The sequence below is a fragment of the Varroa jacobsoni genome, unplaced genomic scaffold (genome assembly GCF_002532875.2).
Source record: "Varroa jacobsoni isolate VJ856 unplaced genomic scaffold, vjacob_1.0 scaffold_113, whole genome shotgun sequence".
NCBI classification, from domain to species: domain Eukaryota; kingdom Metazoa; phylum Arthropoda; class Arachnida; order Mesostigmata; family Varroidae; genus Varroa; species Varroa jacobsoni.
The window spans coordinates 84,125-106,272 of record NW_019213015.1 but is presented as its reverse complement, the minus strand read 5'-3'; the positions used below and the strand labels follow the sequence as shown (position 1 = coordinate 106,272).

Here is a 22,148-nt window from a genome sequence, read left to right as displayed (position 1 = left end):
ATGGTATCGTTCTGAAAATCTGTGATTTTAGGTTATTTAGCAACGACACCCGTGGCAGAGACTGAGACCTCTTGACTCGCATCTGGTCTCAGTATGTTGGCAGCCGCTGACTTCGTGTTCAAGGGTTTGTCAGCTGAAATTTTTCATCTAAAGAAATTCGTACCCCAAGTATTCCTATTGTGTATTGAAGTCTGTACTCAACGACTATTTTATAGTCATACGCTGAACTTTTATGCACATGAAGTTCGTCTGTGCAAGGTAGTTGCTATTAGGGTTCTAATGATACGTTTGCTGTATACAATACTTGCTAGTACATTATTATAAAGCACAAACGAAGCTAGTATCTGTGACACAATTCTATTCGGTGTATCACCCAAGTCCAGTGACAGGAACTCAAGCATCATTGCAAACAAATGTGAAACAGTAACGCCTTTTGTAATGCACTGTTTACTATTGCAAATAATAGCAGCAAATGTGTGATGATAATATAGAAAGCATAATCTGTGCTTACTACTGCTATGCCTGTATGTAGTTGTAAGCTGCGGTCAAAAAGATAATTTTTCGTAAACGAAATCGGCTTCGTTAATTTACCCTATACATTTATAGAAAAAAAATGGCGTCTGTTTGTTGCGTCTATCGACGAAAATAAATTACTGACTGTGCCACGTATTACCCTGTTTATTGGCCCACGTTTAATAATGGACAATTGCATATTAAAGTACCTGGCCTGCGTAAAGGCTGAGGTTTATGTAGCATTATAAATGTCTAACACAATTCGACAAATTAAATTACCGAACTGGAGAGTAGAGCACAGTCCTTTACTGTAGAAATCAAATTCCTGCTGACGATAAAACCTACACACTTTTATTAGGCCTTTTCACGCTTTCAGAGACTGGCTAGGGAAGGTTCGATATGCTTCCATAGCCTATCAGCGCACATATACTAGAAAATATATTTTGCATCATACATGCAAAAGAACATACTAAAGGACACTTCGTTCACCGATCGAAGGTTTTCACAAAACATACACCGACACACATTGTCAGCAAGATTTGAACATGCTGCTGAATGGGTCGTTCAAATTTTCACCTTACTCGATGATTCATGTCTGCAGTAGCAAGAAGAACATGAAACCTGCTATACAGAGGTAAAAATTAATAGCAACTTGATGCAGTTGCCAATGTGCCGGTGAAGTGGCTCTAGGTTTATGTATTAGGCATTCTGCGATTTTTCCTAAAAAAAGAAGCGAACGTACATAGAGTGAAAAATATGAACTGATCGCATAGACACCCCGCAAATGTTACAGAATGCCAATGGAAAGCAGACACTGATAAAATCTTAGGTAAATGGGTTGTTTAGACGTCAAAAAAACAAAAAGATAAGAACTGTGGCACCTGGGTCCTCCCTCACGACGATTCACTGGCCCACACTTTACTACTCGTATACCACTTAAAAAAGTTTTACACCTTCATGTACGCGTTGCCAACCGTTATATTACCGGAGCTAGTTTTTTATGACTTTTCTTATTTCCGAAACTGTGAAAAAATCTAAAGGGAAAGCGTTTTGACACGATACAAAAAATTATAATAATGATAAGAATGAAAAATCGATGACCGAGTTGAAGGTTCTTTCAATGATCGGGTTTAAAAAGTGATTTGAGCAGTGGAAAAATCGCTGGCATAAGTGTACCGTATCCAACGTAGATTATTTCAAAGGACACAGCTTAAAACGGAACGATTAAATAAGTACTTATGAATCTAGAACAAACTACTCAATCATTTTTAAACAAAGAATAAGAGTAGGAATTATCAGCCAGAGAGATAACTAGGCTATACCTTTATACTGTTTCGGCAACAACAGTGTACTGCCTTTTTCTTTTTTGCTCATAGATAAGCGTTACAGTTGAAAGATTTCTGTTCAGCTTGTGCCGTTGGACCACGCATCAATGCCTTGATGTCGGGCTCGAAAAATGTATGCCGAGAACCAAGAAACAGCATTTTAGACTTATTCATCTTTTATTGAAATCAAAAAGCTGCAAAAAAGCAAGAATGACGTCTACGACAAGGAGCTATGCGTCCTACTTAAGCGTAGCGCGCTGAAAATGCACTCCAATCGATTTTTCAAACCATTTTTGGAGGAGGGCAATCGCTATATAAGCTTATATATCTTAGCCATTAGGTCCTCATCATACGTAGAGCGTCGTTAGTTTTCAGACACTGGAACAAATGCTAAATAGAAGGTTCAAATGCTGTCTTTTGCTAATCGCTATACTTACCTTTGGAATCCGAAGTTAAGACAAAGCTTTCTAACTTCACCAAGAAGAAAATAACAACCTCGAAAGACAAAAAAATATTTTCGAGTGTATAAGATTTAACTATGAGCAAACGAAATATAAAAAGGCTAGCAGTAAACAAAATCTGAAAAACATAATCGTAGAGCTAACCTGCACATAGTTAACTGGGCAAATGCCGATATCTCCTTGGGAGTTTCTCGCCTTGTACCAGTCATCGCTGATCTTGTCCAATATAACCACAACCTCGCCCTCCTGCAATATGTATAAAATCGTTTGTAGCACAATATGTTATAGTTGCATTAACCTTCAGAATAATGATACATTAGGTTTTCACTTTAATGAAAGGTGCAACGAATTCACTCTCTATTTATTTGCCATACAATCTTTTACCATCTTTCAACCAATTTACTTATAGAGTGTAGTCAGAAGTGTTTAGGCTCAGTGTTCAGAAACCCATCGAATGTCGATTCTGTTCATTGTCAGACGTGCTGTCATGAATCTTACCTACCACCTATTGGATTTGAAGGATATGCCGGATGCAAAAAAGTTTCCGCTCCGGTTTTTAGATGACAGCTCTTACATGACATTGTCGTAGCAAATTATGATTTTGCTTTGGTCTCCTCTGCTGGATAGTTTACCCGATGCAATTGGATCGTACGCAGAATTTCATCCAACGCCCAGCTTTTTTTCCAAGCATTTCCCAAAGTATAAAATACCTCCACATTAAACGCAAGTCATGGTCTATTCCACATAAAAAACTTTCCTGATTTCGGGCCCCAGGGTATTTTTCGGAGCCAGCCACTTCCATTGTTTATAATGACGTCGAGAGAGAGAGAGACCTGCTCTTGTCACTTGTAGCAATTTTGTGCAGGACTTTGCGCGTTCCTCTGCGCCAGGCTGTACGTTGAGCAGCAATAAAGAGTCACGATCTCTCACCACGTAGTCATCATTTTGTCTATGCCACGTCAAACCTTTACGTCTTAATTAAATCCCATGAGTTACTAAAATCTTCCAGATCTAAAATTCCATTTTTGCACTTGACAAATTACCTTTAAGCAGTTCTTTTGGAGCTGCTTTGTGCTTCTTTATTTTAACCTCGGCAAGGAGCGGAACATAGTCGATGTGCAATGTACACTTTTCCTTCACGAACGTTTTTGGAGCATGAACTCGAGTTAAAACTTCGGCGTTTATCATAGGACGAAATTCCGACGGTAGTATAGAAGCGAGAGCGCTCAAGTAAACGAATAATAAATTACGAAAGGGCAAAGCAAACAAAATGTTATTATTTATGACCAACCAATGCCACTTCTTAAACATGTTATCAAAAAAAAACACGTTTATTTGCAAAAATATTTTAGGCTGTGCCTGACGTTTTTTGCCAGTTATGAAACGGAAGACTAAATAACTCTCACATTTAAATTTCTCAGGGATTTTTAACTGCTGTATTATCGTAGACAATAACTGCTATTTCATATGCTCACGGGACGACATACATATTTTGGCATTATAATGTTAAGATAATCTAAGGTCCAAAATAAATACTAATAAAAGCCATTAGTGCAAGGCTTTATATTTTTTCATTATGTATGTTTTATAATTATATTATATATTATGCATCAAGGTTTTATTTCTCAAAACAACTTTTTTCGCTTACAACAGTTGAGACTTTGCGGGTTGTTGCTATACTTCATCTTATCAAGTCGATCACATTTTTACAAATATATAGCAATACATATATATCGAACTTAAACTTAAAGTTCGATATATTTTCTAACTATTCTGTAATTGCTCAGTTGCTTGCAGTTATGGTTCCGCTCCCAGGGGGCATACAAACAAGAGTCGCCACTTAGAAATTAAAGTAAAATCAGCACAACTTCAATTCGTTAGATATTTCAAATGCTTGGTCGTTGCGAATTTTAAAAATGTGACCACGTGGATACATATATAGATAACCGTGCGCCAAATTAATCCTATTTCTTTGTTTACCTGGAATTTGGCTTTTGGTGGTACATGACAGGTGCAAATATCTAAGCCGTTTTTCTACTGTCTACTTAAAAGTTGCTTTGAACCTTTTTTTATAGATATATTTATAGGCAATCGTTGAGTTGATAATGAGAATCTCTCCTACAGCTATCAATTCTACAACATACCAAAAGTCGGCACCTATGATCCCTGATTCAATCAATATAGGAAGGTTCTTGTCTGTGTCTGTTACACCGTATTGGTAGCCAGTTACATCTATGATAGAAAAAAAAAAAACTAGAATATCGAAACATTAAAAAAGATCAACAAATAAATAGTGCTTTCACAAGAAAGGCAGCAAAAAAATCTTTCCGACTTTAAACGCTATTACCCTTGGCTTATGTAAAGGACTAATCAAGCTGGTAGAAGCGCGGACTGCTTCTTCTGTAATAAAGATCGGCAGGCATAGACATGAGCGAACTAAACTTTAAAGGACAAAATCAGTTTAGAAGAAATAAAGATAGTTTTAGATTCAGTTTGGTTCATATTGCATGTAATACGTATTTTAGTGTAATTAGCTTTATGTTAGGCTGACATGTTGATCACCATAATAAGTTGTGTAGCTTCACTGCCTAACTGACAGAAGGAAATCGCTGGAAGGTCGAACCTAACAGTATGCGAGCGAGCTTTTTAAATTTTACGTCCAGATCGTACTAAGCATTCCCCTTGACAGTTCCTTTGATCTCTAGAGAAACAAACTGTGTCCACGGGCTGACTGAAATTCAAATAATCAAACAATTGTTTTCGGAGAATAAACAAGAATACTTCTGCTAGACTGTCACGAATACTAACTGCGGAAAAACTCGGCTGCGACTACCATATGCGAAATTATGAACCAAGCAGATGCATATGAAGGTTTTATTTTTGATATCCCAAATTCGGGATTTATTACACCAACACAAATGCTTTCGTGAGTTTGGGATTGAAGTTTCGCTAGCCAATACGGCCATTTTGTGTTCATACTTAAATGAACTGTCTACGTGAAATAACAATTCTTTCCGTATCGCTGAGGGACAACTTTGATCATCAGATAATCGCTTTAATACAATAATTACAGATAAGTTTACAACACTCGCAAAAAACAAATTCCAATAGAAAAAATCATACAAGATAAATAAATTTGGTGTTGACATAAACATACCTTTAAATGAAGATCTCCTACTACTCCGCTATCAAAGTCATAAAGCGCTTTAGCTAACGTCCCTGCAATCGACGGTAAGTCGTGCGCTACGTCGACAATGATGTCCACGTATTCAGTGGGGAATAACCCCACCTGTCCCTTGTGTTCTCCCTCAGTCCACTCGTCATCTACATGCCGTATTAATTGCACAATTTGTCCTACATCGAACGACAGCTCGTTTGGATACTGAGAGGTAAACTTGTATTTAGTTCTCGCATACGGTTGGATACCGTTTGCACCTCCGTACCCTTCGCCTTCATCTGCTTCAACTAAGACCTCCCTTAGGTTTTGGTATGTAGTATCTGTCGAGGATTCTTGGTGGACCATTTGGCACGTCTTCCCGGCAATCTCAGAAGCTACAACTGCACTTGTCCTTGTCTGCCCTTCCTCTTCCTCTGCTCCTCCTCCGTCCATTTTTTGCTGTTGACCCGACTGTTTTTGATGCTGCTTTGTGGACAAAGATGAGACTTTTAACTGCTTGGAGTCGTTCGATTGTTGAGATTGATGTGATGCTTGAGATTTAGGTGACTGTACGCATTCTTCGAATGAAGGCGGCTGATCTTCGCTAGGGGTCTCCGCCACGCGCTCCTCCAGGAGCGTCACAAAGCCCTTGGGGAAGCGACCCTGGCACCCTGAGTCATTTTCTCCTGAAATATAACAGTGGTGAAAAAGTAAAGAAGGATGTGATTAGCCACTGTGGGGTACAGCGTGAATGAGGTACCTCTTTGTTTTTAATATTAATTAGTTAGAAATCAGCAGTTCCACGGAGGGACTGTGAATCTCAAAATGAATGCTAATTCATTATTACAACAATTATTTACAATTAATTTTATGAAATGCAAGCAGATCTATACTTGTTATTAATTTCGCAAATAGGCGCAACATTGTTAGTTTACGTAGGATTTCACTAATCTCACATAAGTCTCCAGTCCATAATTTTAATGGCCTCTCTCCGTCACTGTTATTTCTGCAGTATATCATCGTGCCTCCTGTAGATCTTGGAGGCACACACTTCTAGTTTCATACTTTTATTTTCGCGACATTGTTTATCAATAATGGGTAAACCAGTGCCGCTGCAAAGGAGCTCACAAAAGGCGGCCCATTACAAAAGGCAACGACAGCATGGAGTACTTCGTGTTCGGTTGCAAATAACAAAAAAAACCAGACACAGAAATCGCTGTCGGGTCAAAATCCCTAGGCCAAGAAACTTGTTATTATGTATGTAGCACGTTGGTACAGACAAGAAAGACTTCATCGGTTTAGTCTACACATAAACCCCATGGAGGTCGGAAACATGAAGAGTATTAGTACTCCAGTATAAGAAACTTACGCTGAAGTCGAAATGTCAATTGGAAAAGAGCCACGAGTCGACGGTGAAATTTTTGAGACTATTTACCTAGTCTGCTAATTAGGCCCCTCACTAGTTAGTCCCAAAACTGGAATAACAATCAACCGAACGTGTCGGTCTCCGTCGAAGTGGAGACGTAAAACGATGGTTGAAATGCGATTTAGATATGCAGTATTTTCTGTGATGATCTGAGTAGATTATTGAATAAATGACGAAGTTTAAGCTATTTTTGAACGCAATTTTATGCGTTTAATTCGCTAACGAAATTTTATTTCAGAAGTTAGAGAGATTAACGTCAGCTGTCTATTCCCTAGAGCAAGAAGAAACTAAGAGTAGTGACTGTATGTTACGATCGGTGCCGCATGTTATCTATTACATTTCCCGTCGTGTACTGCTGCTTCCATCAGTAAACCAGCCCTACGTAGCCACTTCGGTAAAATCCGTTTCTAACTTTTCATGACTCACCCATTTTCAGTTGCAATTTGATTCTCATGGACAGAAGGCCAGACAAAAACACACATCAGATCTGACGATAAGGCCAGGTCCTTACTCTTCACAAAATTCGAAAACCAAGCAAGATCGCAGAGTAAAACAAACTACCCCGAATCGTCCACAGGCAGTTATACATGTTCTCGATTTTCTCGAAAAACAACGTCTTTTGCCCGGCTAATAACTTCTTGCCAAGAGGGCACCCAAGAGCGTTGTGGGGTGTTACATCGCATTAGCTCAAAAAGTTACCTCCTTGTTTTTCTTACTTTTTTTTTGCTATTCTCCTACAGATCTATATATTGTGCTTATTGCCCATATTCTTGTTTATGATCCTCCATAGTAGATGTCACGGGCACTTATCGCATGTTCATAAGAGAGAAGCTGCAGAATCACGACGATGCTTTCAATCTATTTTTCTTAATTCGGGTTCCTTGACTATAAATCAATAGCGTTAAGAGATATATGACATATATTGATGACTAAATTAAATTAAAGAAGTGAAGAGAGCTTGCAAGCAGGAGTTATACGCATATGAAAATGTGTATACGTAACTATTGTTGTATTATGTATGTAGCATGTTGGTACAGAAGAAAGACTTCGCCGGTTTAGTCTACACATTTCTTATATATCATATGTTGCATGAATTTATAACATGACCCTACTTTAGCTCGAATATAGAAAATTATAATGGCATTACTACTGCAAAACCCAGTTATTTCTAAACTCGCACGCCTTCACATTTACGCGCCCCTTCACGCCTACGCTACAGCACAAGGCTGCCGTGTACAACTACCTTGCCTTCTTTTTTGTAAATTACGCATGTTTAAATTCGTTTATGGATATCGAGGCTTATTTCTAGGTGTTTACCACAATACAGTGGAGTTTTCAACAGCCTTTCTTTAACTACAGTCTGTATTAAATTCGCACTCTTTTTTGTGCACAATCGTAATCCGTAACGTTTTAAACGTACTTCGACTTTAGAAGAATGCTCTTTTTCATATGACGCGGGGTTAGAGAAAAATGTACCCTCTCCCGGTGCTTTCTTTAGTTTTATTATAACTTAAGCTTCATAACCTTCGTCACGTACTCACTGTCCAATGTTTTTGTAGCTCGAAGCATTTAATGTACCACGGCGTCTGTTCTAAATGTATGCGGTTGTTTTCTCTCCCTCGAAGAGTGTGTAGTGCCCCTGCGAGTGAGCAGTTACAAAGATCAGCATCGCAGGTAATGCATTTTTTAATTCTACCAACATACTTTTGGAAACGTCGTTGGGCTGTGAGGATCTGTATATTTTTTTAGATTTCCGCTATCAACCTTTTAGTCCAAGAAGCTAAGAAGCGGCAGTTGTTGTGCATGCCTATTCGTGCTGCAACTCCTTGTGCATGTTTTTCAAACCTTCTCTAGAGTAATCGCCCCAACCCAATACGTTTCCCGACCATGGTATACTATGGTATTTATGTACTCTAGATCATAGAGGAGAACATCGAAGTAGCTCAAAGTATGATCAAATATGATCTACTTATACGCGCTGCTCTCTTCTTACGTGACATTCGTTTTTTTTTTTTTGATTTCATTGCTTTTTTTTACTGGAAAGAAGTTTCTGCACAGAGCATTATGATCTACCAGTGAAACAAGTAATGCCCTTCTTTTCTCACCCAGCTCCGTGATCCTCGCTTTTTTTTAGGCTTTGCATCGCGAAGACCGCCTCCTCACTATCCTATTAGGTTCTGACTAAGCCTTGTTTTTAGATACAAAAGCACCCGTTTCGGTTAGACTGTGTGTTCCTTCAGGATTATATTAAGGTTTCCGGACCTTTCCCGCCAATCAATAGTGTGGCTTTTGTCTTTTCAAATGCTAGCTTCAGCCAATGTATACTCACTCTTTCTGCTACATTGTCTAGGGCCGTGTTTGTTCTATTCTCCAGTTCTCTCTCGGTCCTAATAGTGATCGCATTCTTAAGCACTCCATGACAGACGAGATTCGGTCGAATCAATTTTAGGTTGCAACCCTGTGCCATCTCTGGCGTGACGTTATACGTAGCGCTACCCTCTGCTAGAATTTTCCGGTTCTTGCTTATATACCTACCGATAAGCAATCAGAGGTATAGAGATATCTCGTTTGCCTTTGGTCTCTTTTAAGATTTTATTTTACCTCGTCGAGTTTAAGGGCATTTCTATCATGGCACATACGGCGCTTGCTGGGGGAACATTTTGGCAGAGATCCTGCGTTTGGGCCCAGGTTTAGAGGATGCATGGGGGATATGCCTTTGCCCAGAAAATCAGCGAATCTGCAGCAGGGAATCTGGTGAAGCGAAAAACCTAACCTGTCTGATGATCTAAGAACGCTAGTCACTCTCTCCGGTCAGCCTATAGCACTGTCAAACGAAACTGTCGACTTGACCAAGTGGTTTAGCACCTTAGGATCAATAGAGTGGTTCCATTAAAACCATCCTTATGATTCTGGTACGTTTGCTTTACGCTCTGCTACAGGTTTTTCAGGGGTTATAGTCAAAAGGCTAAGTTGGCTTCCTTACAACGAATCTAAATAAAGTGCTTCTCAACTTGATCAGCAGCGATCACTCTACACTTATAACAAATGACCATACTTTTATAGTAATCTATCGGCTTGTCATTCTTTGCTTGTTCTTATGTCAATCTATTACTGTATTACTTGCTTTTAAAAAAATCGAATATTTTTTGACATCAATAACGTTGGTTCACTCATATTAAAGTCATTAAAGCGCCTTCAGCTAGCCTTAAATTCAGCTCTAACGGTGGTCTCTCAGAAAAGAGCCTCACTAATACTTCATGAACTTCTTTTACTTGCAAGAAGAGATCTCCCCTTTTTGTTTGGAAAGTGTTCTTACCTAGGCTTCCTCGTAGTCTGTCTCGATAACATGTTTTTTTTATGCAGTTTTCTCTCAGCCTCTACTTTTCTATACAATGAACCCCTCTGATTTTGAACCGTGTGGTATTAGTACGGGGATTATCCAGGCGGGGGCCAGCGACATGACTGGACCTACCTCAGTTCTTTTGCTAAAATTTGCGAAGAGCGGGCTTAGACCGCGGAGTGCCACCCCAATATAGAGCGCCAATTTAAGTTCCATGTTACTTTTCATCGGTTGTTGGCTATCTGGTCTGTTGCATCAATAAGATATAAACCCATAAGGCCTATACCCCCTATGGACAAAGGGACATGCAAGATATCTTGTTTGTTGCTATGGCTGCAAACGCTGCCATTACCATACTAGTGAGATAAGAAGCCAACGAAGTGTTCATAGAAAATATCTAGCGTAACGTTTTGCAACTCGTCTATGTAGATGCCGTTCCCTAACATTCGTACGGCTCGTGAGTTTTTTGCCGCTTTAGTCTAATCACCGCTTCTACCTCTTCCTGTGTACAAAGTTGCCCGGTCTCAAAAAAGACGTGCCCCCTTCGTTTTGCCTTCGTTATCATTTGGCATAACTTCGAATTCGAGAGCTTCGCTACCTCATCACATTTTTCGACAACAATGAATCTTCCCTGAAATTCTCTCATGTGTCGTTTCTATCTTTGTGTGTGCATTCTCCAGCCACTCTTTCTTGACCAGAGATGCCATGTACTCGTTAATGACTGCCTTTTCTTTTTGTCCTCCTAGATTTCAAATCTGTCTTCGTTAGGCTTCTCACCAATCGTCCTGATCGGCAACGAATAAAGAACGGTGCCACCTCTTCTGCCTAGCTTTCGCATCTCAATGCTGTTCCCTTCTTCCTTGTTTTGGTCCTGCGTTCACATTCTTTTACCGCAATGTTTGCCATCTTTTTGGCATTTTCTCGTGCTTCCTTTATGCCTTTTGAATCCTTGAGACCTTCACCGTGGCAAAGTTGTGAAACCTCTCGACCAGTATGTGGACCTTTTCCCGGGTCAACCTTTTCCGGACTACTCAGTAAGTATGGAGATCCGTGCTTTTCTTTCTCGGTTTAGTTTCCATGTTTCTGGACAGCATCTTTTCCTTCCTTTTCCTCGTACCTCTTATCGTGGTGCGCGTTACAAGTCAATGTTGCAAGCGGCACGATAATCCACCGGTCTCGGTTGCAAATACTGCACAGCTGCGGGGGCCATAAAAATACAAACCGTTCAGTAAAAATTGAGATCCGGTGTTGTCGTCTAAGCACTGAGCCATTATATAGTGAGGAACTTGCCCGAAAGTTGAGCTTGATCTGATACTAAGGCAATTAGTTGTTCGTCGTTGTCACCAAAAACCAATTTTTCTACTCTAATCAGGTTTTACGCTCCAGGCTTTCTGCCTGGAGGATCGATACCCTCCGTGCTTCTCACCTGGTAAATTTTTAGGGTTTTCGATTATTTTAAATACACTGTTTAGGCGCGATACATTGAAGGATCAACGGGACTGACTCCGAATATATTTTAATTTGCCTCTCACAAATTATAAACTTTGATTTTCAAACGCATGTTTTCATTTGTTTTAGATCTTTTGTTCGTTTTGCACACTACTTCTATTCATACAATTGGCTGGATACAGACCGCTCGATCGATCCTTACGGGACACCTTTTAAACACGTCACCACAAACGATGAGACAAACCAAAAAGCTACTGTTGGTTATCAAGTATTTATCTTTGGTCGTAGAGAACATCTGACCAACACACTTCGTATGTCACGTTGTAGGTCATTCTAGATCCATTGCCAACCTTACCCGTTCAATTTGTTGCCTAATATTTGCCAACAATAGTTCTCGTAATAAAGGTTACTCGTTAAGTAAATTTGTCCATTTACACATACTCGTGAGCATATGCTTCCACGCTGCAGCACGCTATAAACTGACGATCTGCTAAGCCTTTACTTCCGGGTTGCCGAAGACAACAACGAGGATGGAAATTGTAGGTAGAAAACAAAACGTTCGAAGTATTCGGGTATGGGCAGAACACGCACAAACTACGGCTCACCTATAACTATAAACACACATGTAGGTGAGAAGTATTCGATTATTAATGTCTTGCAGCCATTGCCGTATAGAGTATTATTGCTGCTCCTAGTAAATGTTGATTTGAAAAGTCTGCATTTCGCCGCATTTGCAGGTGACCTTAAACGTACTTCTTGAGAAAGCCCCTGGAAACGGGGTGAGTTTGGCGTTCGAATGCCGGCATATTTCGATTATGTTCAATTGACAGTTCACTGAGTTCGGCAGAATCGACCAGCTATGCAGCTGATGTTCGACTTTGTCCTGAACGAGACTAGATCTGCAAAGGAGGTTATCCTTTAGACTAAGACAATTATATAAGATATTGCCTCCGCAATTTCAATACTTTCGACACGCTACATAAAATCAGTTGTAAAATTTTTAGTGAAAAACACCTGACCATCGTTTATCCAAAATTAGTGTTACTTCATTGCTGATATAGGTTTACAGAGTTAGTACTCAAATGTCGCTATGGTGTCCCTGAACAGCCAGCGCTTGAAATACGAATATGAAATGAACACTACAAAGGAAGTTTGTCAATTGCAATATTGATTTTTTACGGATAACTAAGTCTCAATCAGTATTAGGGTAGCACAATTAGGGTTGCGAATTGTTTTTTTTTTTTTACCTTTATTCATGTTCAATGACTCGCTAGGATATAGAGCAAAACGTTCAATTCGAAACCTATGTAGCCTTGTGAGGATTACCCATTAGCAACACAAGCGTATAATGCTCCATCTAGTTAAACGACCTTTTAGCTAGAACATTGTTTCTGGTTTTATCAGAGAAGGCGATAGTGATACACTCATTAAAGGTCAAATAACACTTACTGTTTTCATGCTCATTACTCTGTCTATCGTTCGGTGAGGTACACTGAAAAAGCGTAGAAATCATTCAACTGAGAAATAGGATTGGGTGCATCAATTCTCTACGGTAAGCCCGATATTTTCTTCATGCTGTTACACTACTAACTAGTCCTCACAACGATACACGTCTATCACGCGCAACTAGTTTTCTAGTTAGTCATTGTTTTCGAGATTACTTTTAACATTATGAATTTGGTCAAATTTTAAAAATGAATATCTTCACATTTGCAATGCATCGCTGACCAAGTATTATTGGATTCCAGCTATCTATAAAAACTGGAGTATTTAGATTAGCAGGCTCTTTCTTTCAATCTACGGAACTAAAATCTTTGATCCTCGTCGTAACCTCCACAGACGGGTCGCTGAGGTTTTGATGGACTCCCTAAGTAATCACCTGTTTAGTGTTGTTTGCTACACGACTTATCTAGAACTGTGACAATAAAATTTAGGTATAAACAAGATTTGTTTCTATTCTCGACGAATATCCTTTAGCGAGAGAAACCTTTCGATATTTATGGCTGCTAGCGTAAATGCCTTATACTTCAGTTAATACTTCAGCTAAAAGCTTCTTCCAATTTACATAATAGATCAGTCCATCAGTTGCAGGACCTACAGTGTTGTCGTCCACTCTGTTCCCCTTGGACATCAAAATCTTCTTACTTAGATCTTTGGCATATAGGGTCACCCGGTGCCTTCACGAGATCCGATGAAGCTTATACTTTCAGCAATTAGCAAAGAACTTCAACAATGGACTGATCTGAAACCAACAAAAACTTGACAAGATCCTAATTGCTGTAAAAGTCCTGCAGCCGATCTAGATAAGCCATTTGGTGTGTTTATTCGAAAACTATACGCCTGCTAACGGTAGTATATCAGCTGTGCGTACGTCTAAGTGGCCAGTTTTCATTTAAAATCTTCATACTATTACCAATAGTCCAAACATCGTTATTATTGTAAGCTTTTAATGATATAGCTAGTAATCTAGCAAGTGATAATCTTTCTTAATCAGAATATGTTTGCATTTGTTTTCAGCTTAGCTCGTCAATGATTTTCTTACAATTTCCACTTTGGTAATGCTTACCCCAATACCAGTCGCGATCGATGATCCTTCGAACAGTAACGATCTCATCTTTAACGAGGTCTAATTCGTCGCCGAGTTGAGCGGTCATTGTCAGGATCACACGCGCGCGCCGGTTAACTTTAGCATCCTCCTCCTTAGGTAGACGCTGAGTATCGATTGGCCAGACGTGCGATACCGGTACAATACCATGTCGCCCATCCGAATTTTCGGCACGCCACCAGTTTGAGTCCAGTTTTTCCTTACCAATCAACAAATCCCCTGCAATGTGACAAATGTTACCCATGTATCATGCTGTCTATCTGCGGAAATCGCCAAAATTGTAAAGACGATCTCAGATCGCACTGACTTCATAGATTTGTTATGCCGCAATTCCTTGTCTATGTTTCTCAATGGATATTTTCAAACTGAAATGGAATGTTTGATCAATTTCAATTTCAGCTTTTCCTCTTCTGAATCAGATTTTAACGTTTATCTTTGATAGTTAGAGCACCTGAATTTAGATAAAAGAGCCAAGTGCTTAAAGCAGAAACCAGTAAAGAGGAAATCAACCAGTCTCAATTCTATGAAGCCGTTTTGGAAAATAAATATGCGATGGCTGTAAAGTATAGTAATATCAAGATCATATCACTAATTACATTACAAATCTCCTATTTATTTCTAAATTGGTCGGAAGATTAGTAGTTTCACGAAACGGCGCTCGGCAGTTTTACCTGGTGTTTGTCCCTTTAGTTACGGTAGGTAACGACTATGGGTAATTAAAGTTCTAATTTGGCGATTTTCGCATAATTGGTGATGACTTCTCAGATTTCCAATGTAAAAGTTCATTCATTTTTAGTTTTATACATGACTATGTGAATTTTATAAGTATGAGCAACAATATCCCCTTTACTAATTACGTACATATATATTTTTTGCTGAGGTTAAGAATTTTTGTAAATTTAGAAAACAATCGAACAGTTTAAAACTAGAAACATAGTGTTAATACCAAATAGTGTTCTTTGAAGCAGATGTACTTTCATGAGCAAGTTTGTCTATGATAAACTATAAAAACCACCTCCGCGTTTGCCAAGGATAGGATAGGCAGCTTAAAGAGCACGGTTAGTAGACAACTTAATCTGGATTTTGGGTAAGCTTACCCACTGGTATCGAACTGTGGCTAATAATGAGCTGAATAAACTATTGTAAACCCTGTAGGTAGACGTCATGTAAGCACATCTCATATGGTGAAAAATATAAACCACCTGGTGTGGAGTCAGTTGCAACGTCGCTTTGTTCAGGTAAGGTGGAACTCGAGAGTACGACATGGCAATCAGCTCGAAGCCTGCTTGTTTCGTATTTTGCATACAAGCATCTAAAGCCAAAAGTTACCTAGCAGAGTAACCTGTCGGAGACACTGCCGGCGTAGCTGATCGAAACGAAGGAAACGATAAAGCCTAGTTAACTCGAAAAAAGTTTGGATTGTAACGAAACGGTCACCACTCGTTTTGTAACTGGTCGCCAGAAGCATTATTCGCGCCCAAACACTGCCTCTTCTGTCGATTTTTTCTCATTTCTTATTAATCAGTTTGAAAGCAGTAAACACTCACGTTCGTTCATCGACAATACCAATACTGTGAGCGTGTTATCCTCACCAGATATCATCTGAAGATCAACAGGCTTTAGCGGGAGCTTGTAAACCCCAGTGAAGAGACTACAAGAGTAGCCGCACCTATCCGTTCGGATTAACCAATTAGCTCGGTTATCTGTTTTTAGAAGCTTTGGGGGAGATTGGTAGGCCCCCAGAACCTTGAAGAACCAGCGTAATTAAATGGTCGAAATCATTCACGACATGTATAGATATGCTAGAGATAGTATATTTTTTAAATCGAATGACCTCGGTCTTTGAAAGAAAATGAAGCATTCATTTCTATGCACTGTTTACAAATCTTCTAGTAAAGGCTGAAAATGCGATTCTGTAAAAATACGAGATTTGTCAACAAAGCCGACTTCTCGTTGATTATTCATTCAACAGGGGATCTAGGATGCAAGATACTATCACAGAGACCAGATTTAGTTGCAACCCAAAACGATAGTTCAGACGATAAAGTTTCCTTACAGGTACCCCTGAGGATTCATACTCTGTTTTAAATAGAGCAGAATATGAATTTAAATAAACTCATATTGACCACCATAGTTAGCTAGGACATAGTCTAAGTCCATACACATATTTAACGATCGAACAATGATTCTTAATATTGTTACAAAATTTACCATGCCTGGATCATGAATGTACGTAGACCATAGGAATACCTGAAGAGTAAACAGTAGCGAACTTCAAACTGCGGTGACGGTAGTGCATGTACACAAGTTCCAAGTTAATAACAGCGCCAAGCAAGAACGCGGGCGATTCGTCAAGCAAATCATGCGACAATCTGGATAAAAGACGAATTGCGTTTTGTGTGAATAAAAGCGGGAGTAAATTTTCGCAAAGCTTCGTCGTCTCTTCATGAGCTGAACACCGAGTGCTGCTCACATCACGTTCGGCACAATACTGTACAAAGAAACAGTGCACTATGGCTATAGTTATTGCACAGAATCGGAGAGTCCACCGTGACCATTCCTCTATGATGTGTTGTATATTACGTTCTTTTTTCCACTAGCCCTGTAACACACTTATGCTATAGTGGTGTCGCTTACACATCAAGCGGCTCACTTGCGCGCCCACGTAGGCTACCGATGTGAGTACACCCGCCGAAGCAAACACGCGCTCAAATCAATACCGGCCACAGTAAGAGGAACAGAGTAGACCCCGCAGGCCAGCCACACAGACAGATCGACTAACCGGCCCGTAGTAGCCGCAGTAACAGTGGGATCTGTGGCTTGGCTACTAGCAGAGGGTGCCAGATTGCCAGCAGCGCGAGAGTGCGCTTGACTGGCTTTATAGAGCGACGGCATGGGCCATCGTTCCTTGGCCCTTATGGCCCAAGATACTCCAGCTCAACAACCACAGGCGTCAAAGAATGGATAACAACTGGAAAAAACATCCCATTCGGACCAGTCATTCAACCTAGAGGCCTAGATGACGGGACGATAATGGACAGGAAGGAATGAGGAGGGCGACTGATTTTGCCTGGTAGGGGATCGAAATATTTCCTTTTCCTCACTGCACCCCTTTAAAGGTATGCTGCCAACTGGAAACTACGGCGCCGAAGCAGATTTACGAGCTCTCTATTTTTCTACGAGTACTGCTAAAACCCTTTTGGTAGCGGGCTTCGTCTGCCACCCATCTGCCACCTCAATAACACCCAAAGGCCCCGTCGACTTTTGGGTCACAGACGCCTTCAAAGTGACCAGCATCTTTCAGGACCACAGCGACGTTTTAAAGCCCCTTGTCGAACAATCTCTATCCGACTCATCATGGCCGAAATAACCCATTTTTGTGCGATTTCGGTCATAGTGTCCGAGACGCAGTTGTAGCAATTGCAAAGCTCTCGGCAAGTGATCAAGCAGACTGAAGTCGGCGAAACCGAGAAACAAAAGTGGCCTCGGGTGAGGAGATACGAACTCAATAAAGAAGAAACGAAACCCTTCACCAAAAAACTTCCTAGAAACTTATCTAAGCTAGTTATCTCCTAAGAGCCACTTTCTTCCTGAAGAGGACGTACGCTATTTAAAAATGTAGGTATTTACCATAATGATATGTCCTGAGTCCTCATTTATAGCCGTTAATGTCGGTTTCGCTCCGGGTATTCGATTAACGGGTACATTTTCACAAAATAGTTAAAGTGCCCTACCGCATTAATTTCTTTCACAATAGCTCCCCCTAATATATCTGTTATCGTTAGGCCTGTTATTTCATACGCTATTAAGGCTTCGCATTTAATCCATTTTGTTTATATATCTCAATTTTAGTGAGAAAGATTATTCGATATTTAGAAAACATTTTCCAGCATAACTATCAGAATTGGCTATTGGTAGTAAATAATAATGCTACATGCGGCCAGTAACTCGTCGGCGAGCAAATGGTTGTATATTTTAATAGTTTGGCGATTTTATTCAAAGCTTCAAATATATACATTTATGAAGTCACCGAGTTCCATTTCTGCTTGGAGTAACTCTCATGCAGTCAAATATTATCACATTTTGCTTAATATGGTTAAAGTTATATATCATCTAAATACATGACTGTATAAATGTACTGGTATCCGAGCACGATATTAGTGTACGTCAGCAAAAACGGTTCTGATTATACCTTTGCTGAACCCCAGATCGCCGTCCTCTGTCGCAGCAAAATCGGCCAGAGCTGCAAAAAGGCGCCAGGTTTGATTTTGCGCACGGAGTCCCCATGATGCTGGTAACGATTTCTCGCGTACGTAGCTACGTGGAAACTTGCCCTTGGCTCCGTTGCATTCACCGCGAAACCAAAGTTTGTCTATTATCTCTCGAATCTGTACGATGTCACCGGCGAACAACGAGAGCTCCTCTTCGAGCTCTGAGATGAAGTCTTGCGTGACGATCACCAGCGAGCCGACGTCCATTTGCTGCTTTAGTCACCCCTTAACAAGCAGGCAGCCCGTCTAGCCTTTGTACCCTATAAAACGAAAAATGAAATTTGTATTACAGGAATAAGCGGAACAATGTAAGCTGTCATTTAAACAAACAGGGTACAACTATCTTCATTTAGCAGTGATAGGTACACGAGCGTCTTTGAACTGAACTAGGCGCAAGCAAACGCTATGAATCACTATACAAGTTCATAGACAAATCATCGATATCGCCTTCTCATGTCATCTATCTATAATCTTCATTCTATATATATATATATATATATATTTCACTCGATAATCTACCTCGAAACACCCTCCAGACTACCTCGAAAATGATTTTGACATTTTTTGAGATTTTCGTGACAGACAGTCTTGATTTGATGAGAAACTACGGTGGTAAAAACAACATTGCAAAAAAAAAATCTGAGTTATGGTTAAAAAATTAAACCTTCTCGATAAATACTAGCGCTCTTACAACTCGTTGCTGTCGTAAGTTGACTAACTAGCGCTGATTAGGACCTTTAACGCTGCTGAATCCCCTGGTTTCCGGATGTCTAACGGAGCTAGCCACTGGGTTGCCTCATGAGTATTTGCTTTTCACCCTATAAACACTTTTTAAGCACCCTGTATTATGTTCGCTCTTCAGCGAAGACGCTACGATACTTCTGGTACTAACGAAGTTTAAAGCTGGAGCGCTTCTTGAAATGGTGTAGATGTCATTATGTAAATTTGCACAGTTGCACGATACAATGTTAATGGACTGTAGCTGTGCCAGTACTACAGTCCACTGAAGTTATACCGCAAAATAGATCGGTATTGTGTATTTACCGATTATTGAGTCTTATAAAAAAGCAGGTATTTACTAGAAGTTATCCGTTTCTACGGCATTTTGCTGTTCAAAGGATATTGTGGATATCTTGAATAACTAATTGGGTAATATTATTTATCAAGAGTACTTTATTGCACAAACGACGTGAAAAACGGTTCTGTTTTTGTGTTGTTGTCAAATATGTATTATAAAAAACGGCTCGGAAACATCGTCTTTCCTGTCTAGGTCCAGCAGAAGCAAGCTAACTCCTTCTAGTCCTTGAGGCGGATTTAATGCTGTATCCATTGTTTATATTGCTATAGCGGACGACTCAAGCAATCCACGTAAACATATGTAGGTTATTAACATAACCTTGAATTTGGTCGCACCGCAAATACAGAGTACATGCTGAGGAAAGGAGTAAGCTGAAGAGGGGATTAAGGACAAAATATAAATAAAATAACATTTCAATAAAACTAGCAGAAATGCTCAGTCGACGAACAACGATGGCAAATTAGTGGGCATAAAGGTAAAGACATTGCTCGTCTCTATTACTGTTTTCGTCTTCACTTCGATCGCTATTTTATTCAAGGCTCATTCATGCGTTCAGTTTTCTTTGTTTTTTACTGACGTATTTGTTTTTCAGGCCCACATCTTTTTTTGTGAAAATAATGATTATGACTTTCCTGATACGTCATGGTTCCCGAAGGAACGGTAGTGAATACCTGACATCGTGGGTTATCGAAGCCCTGCCGGCGTCATTTCAGTCACCTACGCTACGAGTAGTTCAGCAGTTTTCGCTGAGTCTGCGACACCTATGTCAAGGCGTTATGGCGTATTTTGTGAACAAGCTTTCGCCCGTCTTCGTGATTTGAGACAGCCTAACATCCAACGAACCACGCCCGTCCGCAAGTCGAAGATTGGAACTAGCGTGCTGCGAGCTTAGATTAATGCAGCGTAGGTGGGAGTATGATGGAATATTTTGTTTGTCATTATTGCCAGCCAGCTGCCTCGAGAACTTAATACCCACACTCTTGCCGGTTGCCCAAGATTCAGTAGTAAGCATGGCGTTGGTGCAGAGCACGCAAAAGGATGTATTCGATGATGGACTTCTGAGAGAAACAAATGGTTCGCCGAACAGTGACACTTACATTGCTTTTTGTGTCCTTACATCCGTTCGTGTTTATTTTTGCGAGCAAACATTCTTGGCCTTCTCCGAAAGATCGAATACGATACTCGCCCAAAACCTGTTATTCATGGAAAATATAACCAAGATCAGTAAAACACGACTACACTCACAACTCTTAATGATTTCATAATCACAATCGTAATGATTTTGATTTGTAGTTCGCTGTTGAAGGCAGCTTTTCTTAGCTATGCTTGCAATGTCCCGGGTTCCCCCTTATATTTTTTTTTTTTTTTTAGAAAAATGCAAGTTCGAATAGTTTTCGATGCGTCAATCGTTTGTAAAAATAACTTATGAAATTAGTGACAAAGAAAACAGAGAAAAGCAATGCCCCGGTTAAGCCTAATCGCACCAGAATATAAAAAAAAGCAGAGTAATTATTTCTATCTCATTTCACTTTTTACTGTTTTTTGAATAAAATGAATGAAAATACTTACTGCGCTGTAAATTGAGCAAATTTTCATCTCCACTCTAAGGTAGACATTATTCTAACGTATCTTTAGGAAAAGGATTTTTAATGCCGGTACTGACAGGTGGCGACCATTTGACTTATTGGCCTAAATAGACCACAACCGTTTATCACCTAATAGTGATGAAAAATTCAAGTCCGATGCTTGTCATTTACTGTGTTATTAATGTATGTTATTGCATGCGCTTGATAGAAGAATAAGTACCAAAGGAGTAATGCGTATTTTTGTTAGGAGTGTTGCTTGTTCTGCTTATATTAAGGTCTAAGAAAGACAAAAATAAATACCTATGCAATGCAACATTTCTAGACAGCTACCACAAACGATTTATTTTCAATGCACCATAATGGCACGCAAGACTCCAATACTCAGCGTTGTAAATTAGTTCTCGCTAAAAACCTTGTTTGTTAGGTTGAACAAATAACATAGACGCATGTCACATGCGACATGTTTCTCAGAAAAAAACAGTGAGCGACAACTTTACCTGGCCGAACGCGGTCGACCTTATTGGTGGGAACGGTAAATAGCGTAGGAAAGCCGCACAGACGGGCCACGACTGAAACAAACCAACGTGGATAGGCAAGGCAAGGCAAGGCAGTCAGTTACAGATATCGCAGCTGACAAAAGCCGTGTGAGGAAAGAACATGATAAGACAGATTAGATACATAACAATGCCTGGTAAAACCCAGAATTTCAAGTCCATTAAGGAGCATAACCACGAGTGTGTCGTCGGCGACCTAGGAGAAACTCCACAAGGCATCCTCCGTTCTAGCAAAGTCAGGCTAAACGGTACTGCAAATGCAATTGCGGGGGTAGTACACCAATAATTGCACCAGCCATCCTTATATAACGTGACTATTATCTGATTGTTATAGATAGTTGGCAAAGCATGTAGACGACATATAGAAGAAGTTTTGTAATGGT

General features: G+C 39.9%; 1 protein-coding gene across 1 annotated transcript in view; it reads right to left on the bottom strand.

Moving 5' to 3' along the window:
• LOC111266333 (dynamin-binding protein) overlaps positions 1–21,340 on the bottom strand; it is a gene marked incomplete at its 5' end in the record, with an annotated part of 57,730 nt that extends 36,390 nt beyond the window's left edge. The window contains 6 exon segments of the mRNA XM_022843750.2: positions 2,444–2,545; positions 5,457–6,142; positions 14,238–14,495; positions 18,469–18,807; positions 20,723–20,818; positions 21,195–21,340. Coding sequence (XP_022699485.1) covers positions 2,444–2,545; positions 5,457–6,142; positions 14,238–14,495; positions 18,469–18,754 — 1,332 coding nt within the window.
• Positions 21,341–22,148: the final 808 nt, after the last annotated feature.